This window comes from Hylobates moloch, unplaced genomic scaffold, assembly GCF_009828535.3.
Source record: "Hylobates moloch isolate HMO894 unplaced genomic scaffold, HMol_V3 SCAFFOLD_104, whole genome shotgun sequence".
Taxonomy (NCBI): Eukaryota; Metazoa; Chordata; class Mammalia; order Primates; family Hylobatidae; genus Hylobates; species Hylobates moloch.
Genome location: NW_026652379.1, coordinates 47106 through 53369, shown reverse-complemented (window position 1 = coordinate 53369; position 6264 = coordinate 47106). Strand labels below are relative to the sequence as shown.

Sequence of the window (6264 nt, the reverse complement as noted above, 5' to 3'; positions counted from 1 at the left end):
AAAAAAAAAAAAAAAAAAAAAGAATATACAGGTTATTTTGTTTTTATTTTTATTTATTTATTTATTTTTTTGAGACCGAGTCTCGCTCTGTCGCCAGGCTGGAGTGCAGTGGCGCAATCTCCGCTCACCGCAAGCTCCGCCTGCCGGGTTCAAGTGATTCTCCTGCCTCAGCCTCCCGAGTAGCTGAGACTACAGGCATCTGCCACCATGCCTGGTGAATTTTTTGTATTTTTAGCAGAGACGGGGTTTCACCATGTTGGCCAGGCTGGTCTTGAACTCCTGACCTCATGATCCACCCACCTTGGCCTCCCAAAGTGCTGGGATTACAGGCATGAGCCACCGTGCCCTGCCGGTTTTGGTGGGCATCACCTATCCTTGGCTCTAATGGAGAGAATGTTGCAGAAATTGTGTAGGTGCAGGTTTAGGTGCAGGCACAGGTTTAGGTGCAGGCACAGGTATAGGTATAGGCACAGGTGTAGGCATAGAACAGTGTAGGTGCAGGCACAGGTTTAGGTGTAGCACAGTTGTAGATATAGGCAGAGGTGTAGGTATAGCACAGGTTTAGAGGTAGGCACAGGTGTAGGTGCATTGTAGGATTAGGTGCAGGTGTAAGCACAAGTGTAAGCATAGGCAGAGGTGTAGGTGCAGGCACAGATGTAGTTGCAGGTACAGATGTAGGTGTATATTTTCTCTTGGAAATAGCAAAGCACCGGCCAGGCATGGTGGCTGGCGCCTGTAATCCCAGCACTTTGAGAGGCCGAGGTGGCCACATCACCTGAGGTCAGGAGTTCGAGACCAGCCTGGCCAACATGGTGAAACCCCGTCTCTACTAAAAATACAAAAATTAGCCAGACATGGTGGTGCATGCCTCTAATCCCAGCTACCCTGGAGGCTGAGGCAGGAGAATCACTGGAACCTGGGAGTCGGAGGCTGCAGTGAGCTGAGACCACACCACTGCACTCCAGCCTGGGTAACAAAGCGACACTCTGTCTCAAAAAAAAAAAAAAAAAATCAAAGCACCTTGAAACTCTACAGTTTCAATCCCAGAATTCGTCACCCACTCTCATATGTAGAAGAAAGCTCCTCTCGCAATGTTCCCTATCTTGGTAAATGGTGACACCACCCCATGAGAAACAGGGTACCCTCTGCTGCTTTCACAGACGCCGCAGTCTGATTATTTATTTTCTTATTTTGAGACACAGTCTCGCTCTGTCACCCAGGCTGGAGTGCAGTGGTGTGATCTTGGCTCACTGCAACCTCCGCCTCCTGGGTTCAAGTGATTATCCTGCCTCAGCCTCCCAAGTAGCTGGGACTACAGGTGTCCACTACCACGCCTGGCTAATTTTTATATTTTTAGTAGAGATGGGATTTCGCCATGTTGGCCAGGCTGGTCTGGTGCTTCTGACCTCTGGTGACCCCCCAACCTTGGCCTCCCAAAATGCTGAGATTAAGGCGTGAGCCACCGCGGCCAGCCCTGGTCATTTTATTTCACCCAGTTCTGACATTGTACTTCCTGAAACTCTCTCCCATCCAGCCATGTCACCCACTTCCAGGCTACAGAGAAATTGAGAGTGCCAAGGAAGCCGCCACTGTCTGTGGTTGGCAGAATAGCACCTCAAGGACATTCCCAGCCCCGTCCCCAGGCCTGTGAATGGGTCACCTTAAATGATCAAGGACGTTCCCAGCCCAGTCCCCAGGCCTGTGAGTGGGTCACCGTAAATGACAAGAGATTTGCGGATGGGATTAAGGATGCTGAGATGAGAGATTATCCTGATGACCCAGGTGGCCCAAGGTCATTACAGTGTCCTCAAGAGAGGAGGCAGGAGGGTGAGAGTCAGAGAGAAGAGGCCGTGCTGCTGGATGTGAAGATGAAAGGCCTCAGCCCGCAACCCTACACCAGGGATGCAAGCGCCTCCAGATGCCAGAAAAGGCGGCAAACAGACTCTCCCCTGGGGCCTCTGGAAGAAGCAGCCCTGCTGATACTTGGACTTTAGCCCAAGTGAGATCGACTTTGGATGCCAGCCTCCAGAAGGATAAGAGAATAAATGTGATTTTTGTTGTCGTTGTTGTTTTTGAGACAGTCTTACAGTCTCTCTCTGTCGCCCAGGCTAGAGTGTAGTGGTGCGATCTCGGCTCACTGCAGCCTCGACCTCCCAGGTTCAGAAGCGTCTCCTGTCTCAGCCTCCTGAGTAGCTGGGATTACGTGCATGCGCCACCACACCCAATTAATTTTTGCATTTTCAGTAGAGATGGGGTTTTGCCATGTTGGCCAGGTCTCGAACTCCTGACCTCAAGTGATCCGCCCGCCTCAGCCTCCCAAAGTGCTGGGATTACAGGCGTGAGCCACCACGCCCGGCCCGAATGTGTAGTGTTTTAAGTCACCCCATTTGTGGGCGTTTGTTGCAGCAGTGAACAGATGCTAAGATGGGAACTGTCTTTATCCATTTGCCCTGCTGTAACAAAGTACCATAGACCGGTGGGTTAGAAACAAGAGAAGGTTATTTCACACAGTCCTGGAGGCTGCAAGTCTGAGATCAGGGTGCCAGCATGATCAGGTGCTAGTGACGGGGGTCCTCCTGGTTGCACACCGCCTGCTTCTCAGTGTCCTCACATGGCAGACAGGTATCTCTTGGTCCTCTTTTATAAGGACACCAATGCCATGCATGACAGCTCTGCGCCATAACCTCATCGCCTCCCCGAGGCCTCACTTCCTAATACCATCACCTTGAGGGTGGGAATTACGACATATGAATTTGGGGGAGACACAGGCGTTCAGGCCATAGCAGGGACTGGGGGCGTTTTCCTAACCTATTTGAGCCTCAATCTCCACGTCTGTGGAATGGGGACAATGATAATCCCTCCATCATTAGGTCACTCTAAAGATGCATAAGTTGTGTAACAGGTGTCAGCTGGTTTGACTGTGGCTGTCGTTCCGACTCTGACGGTCCCGTGGGTCCTCAGGAGGAGCGTCGGCTGCTTTGATTGTGGCTGTCGTTCCGACTCTGATGGTCCCGTGGGCCCTCAGGAGGAGTGGATGAACAAGTCTGGACTGAAGAGATTCAGAAGGCGCTAGAGATGGTCAGTGAAAGTGACTCGGAAAATAAACAGCAGAACAAATTGCAGGTTGGATGCAAAAATAAGTATTATTGTCCTCCTCATCCTTCTTTTGGCCTTCCAGCCTGCCCTCCCTTCTCCAGGCCAAAAAGCTCAGAATAATCACATACACAGGGTTAGGGTGCCTGAGGGTGTTTACTGGGAGCGGAGGTCTTAGGGGCCAGGACTGGGTTGATCACACTTTTCTGGTGATGCTTTTGGGGGTGGCAAGCTCATAGAGGCGAGGGGAGGCCTGGGCCACCAAGGAGGCCGGGGAGATGTAATAGGGGTTGTAGCCCTCGTTGAGGCCCTTGCGCACTTTGGGCTTGGCCAGGGAGATGATCCGGGGGCTGGCCACCACCTTCTTGGTGACATCCAGCACCTCCCAGCGAGGATCTCGGTCAGGAACGCACTTGTCCGACTGAGCTTTGGGCCCTAGTGGGGGCAGAAGAGAAGGACAGCACTGAAGCTCAAACGCCAAAGCTCCACATTCAGGCTGGGCATGGGAGCTCACACCTGGAATCCCAGCACTGTGGAAGGCTGAGGCAGGCGGATCACCTGAGGTCAGGAGTTCAAGACCAGCCTGGCCAACATGATGAAACCTCGTCTCTACTAGAAATACAAAAATTAGCCGAGTATGGTGGTGCGTCTCTGTAGTCCCAGCTACTCGGGAGGTTGAGGCATGAGGATGGCTTGAACTTGGGAGGCAGAGGTTGCAGTGAGCCCAGATCACGCCACTGCACTCCAGCCTGGGCAACAGAGCAAGACTCCATCTAAAAAAAAAAAAAAGAAAGAAAAAAAGCTCCCACATTCAAATGGCCTTCTCAGCAGCAGAGAAATGGAGGATGAAAATGTAGTCCACTCAGAGTGGAATATGACCCAGCCAAGAAAACGAACGAGGCTCTAGCACCGGCTACAGCATGGCTGAGCCTTGAAGATAGCACGTTCTGCGAGAGGCCAGAGACACGAAAGGACACACAGTGTGTGATCCCATTTATACGAATGTCCAGGACAGGCCAATCCAGAGTCCGGAAGTGAACGTGTGGGTGCCAGGGGCTGGGGGACGGGAATGGGGAGTGACAGCTGATGGGGACGAGGCTGCCCTCTGAAGGCATAGAAAGGTTCTGAAATTGACCGTGGTGGTGGTTGCATAACCCTGTGACTGTACTAAAAGCCACTGAAACATATTTTTTATTTTATTTATTTATTTATTTATTTTGAGACAGAGTCTTGCTCTGTCGCCCGGGCTGGAGTGCAGTGGCGTGATCTCGGCTCACTGCAACCTCCGCCTCCCAGGTTCAAGCAATTCTCCTGCCTCAACCTCCTGAGTAGCTGGGAGTACAGACGTGCACCACTACAGCCAGCTAATCTTTCAATTTTTAGTAGAGACGAGGTTTCACCATGTTGGCCAGACTGGTCTTAAACTCCTGACCTCAGGCGATCTGCCTGCCTCAGCCTCCGAAAGGGCTGGGATTACAGGCGTGAGCCACTGCGCCTGGCCGATTTTTTATTTCATTTTATCATTTTATTTTACTTTATTATTTTATTTTGAGACGGAGTCTTGCTCTGTCGCCCAGGCTGGAGTGCAGTGGCATGACCTTGGCTCACTGTAACCTCCGCTTCCCGGGTTCAAGCGATTCTCCTGCCTCAGCCTCCGAGTAGCTGGGGCTACAGGCGCCCGCCACCACGCCCGACTCATTTTTTGTATTTTTAGTAGAGACAGGGTTTCACCATGTTGGCCAGGCTGGTCTTGAACTCCTGACTTCAGGCAATCTGCCTGCCTCGGCCTCCCAAAGTACTGGGATTACAGGCGTGAGCCACCACGCCTGGCCCCATTTTATTTTATTTTGAGGCAGGGTCTTGCTGTGTCTCCCAGGCTGGAGCACGATCATAGCTCACTGCAGCCTCCACCTGACTTGAACTTCTGAGTTCCAGCAATCCTCCCGCCTCAGCCTCCCAAGTAGCTGGGGCTACAGTCATGCACTGCCACATCGAGCTATGAAATCTACACTTAAAAACAGGGTGAATTATAAAGAAAAAAATATTTCGGCCGGGCGCAGTGACTCATGCCTGTAATCCCAGCACTTTGGGAGGTCAAGGTGGGCAGATCAGGAGGTCAGGAGATCAAGACCATCCTGGCTAACACAGTGAAACCCCGTCTCTACTAAAAATACAAAAAAAAATTAGCCAGGTGTGGTGGCGGCTGCCTGTAGCCCCAGCTACTCAAGCTGCTGAGGCAGGAGAATGGCGTGAACCTGGGAGGCGGAGATTGCAGTGAGCTGACATCGCGCCATTGCACTCCAGCATGAGTGACAGAGCGAGACTCTGTCTCAAAAAAAAAAAAAAAAAGAAAGGAAAAAAAAAGAAAAAAATTTCAAATGGCCACAGGCAGCCAGGCTCAATGGCACATGCCCATCATTCCAGCACTTTTGGAGGCAGAGGCAGGAGGATCACTTAAGCCCTAGAGTTTTGAGGCCAGACTGAGCAACACAGCAAGACCCTATCTCTAAAAAAAAAAAAAAAAAAATGGCCACAGGTATCTGAAAGGGGGACTCAGGGGGCCACAGCCAAGAGAGCTCAAGTCTCCTGACTCTGCTGCCAACCCAGGTGACCCTGGTTCACCCCCCTCCACCTGCTCATGTCATGGTGGTAAGTGGGTCGGGGCAGGAGGCATCTCCTCCCCCTGGCCGGTGTCATGTCTTGCCCCCTGGTGGCTGTCCCTCAGGCACTCGTGGCCCCCTCCTCCTGGTACCCCCTTCTCACCATCTCTCCCCCACCCCTTCCTCTATAGCAGCAGACTGCTTGGAGACTAGGAAGAAAGGTGGCCACCGAGTCTGCCACAGCAGCTGGGCTGCCCTCTACCTTGCCTCTCAGGGCCGCAGGGCCTCTGATTTCTGGGGAAGCTCCCACCTTCTTTCCAGATCCCTCTTTGCGTGGAACCTCTGTGCAAATGAATAAGCGCTACCCACTTCTTGGCAGACCAGCCCTGGCTCTGTGAAGAGGCTCCTGGGGAAAAGGGCGTGGAGTCTCTTCCACTAGGCAGGCAGAACCCCACGTGGCACGTGGCTGGGCAAGGTCATCTGAATGGAAACTGCAGATGCAGCACTGCCTTAGACCGTCCTGCAAGCACCCGCGCTCACCACACACACACGTGAATCCTGCACACACCCG

General features: G+C 52.3%; 1 protein-coding gene across 5 annotated transcripts in view; it reads right to left on the bottom strand.

The window, feature by feature from the left end:
- Positions 1-3124: 3124 nt before the first annotated feature.
- Positions 3125-6264, bottom strand: part of LOC116463961 (testicular haploid expressed gene protein) — a 15092-nt gene continuing 11952 nt past the window's right edge. For 3 of the 5 annotated variants that reach the window (XM_058434929.1, XM_058434930.1, XM_058434932.1), the window contains one exon: positions 3125-3528. In XM_058434929.1, the coding sequence (XP_058290912.1) occupies positions 3290-3528 (239 nt within the window). In that variant the 3' untranslated portion in view covers positions 3125-3289. The remainder of the gene's footprint in view (positions 3529-6264) is intronic. The other 2 variants (XM_032147254.2, XM_058434933.1) reach the window with 1 other exon arrangement.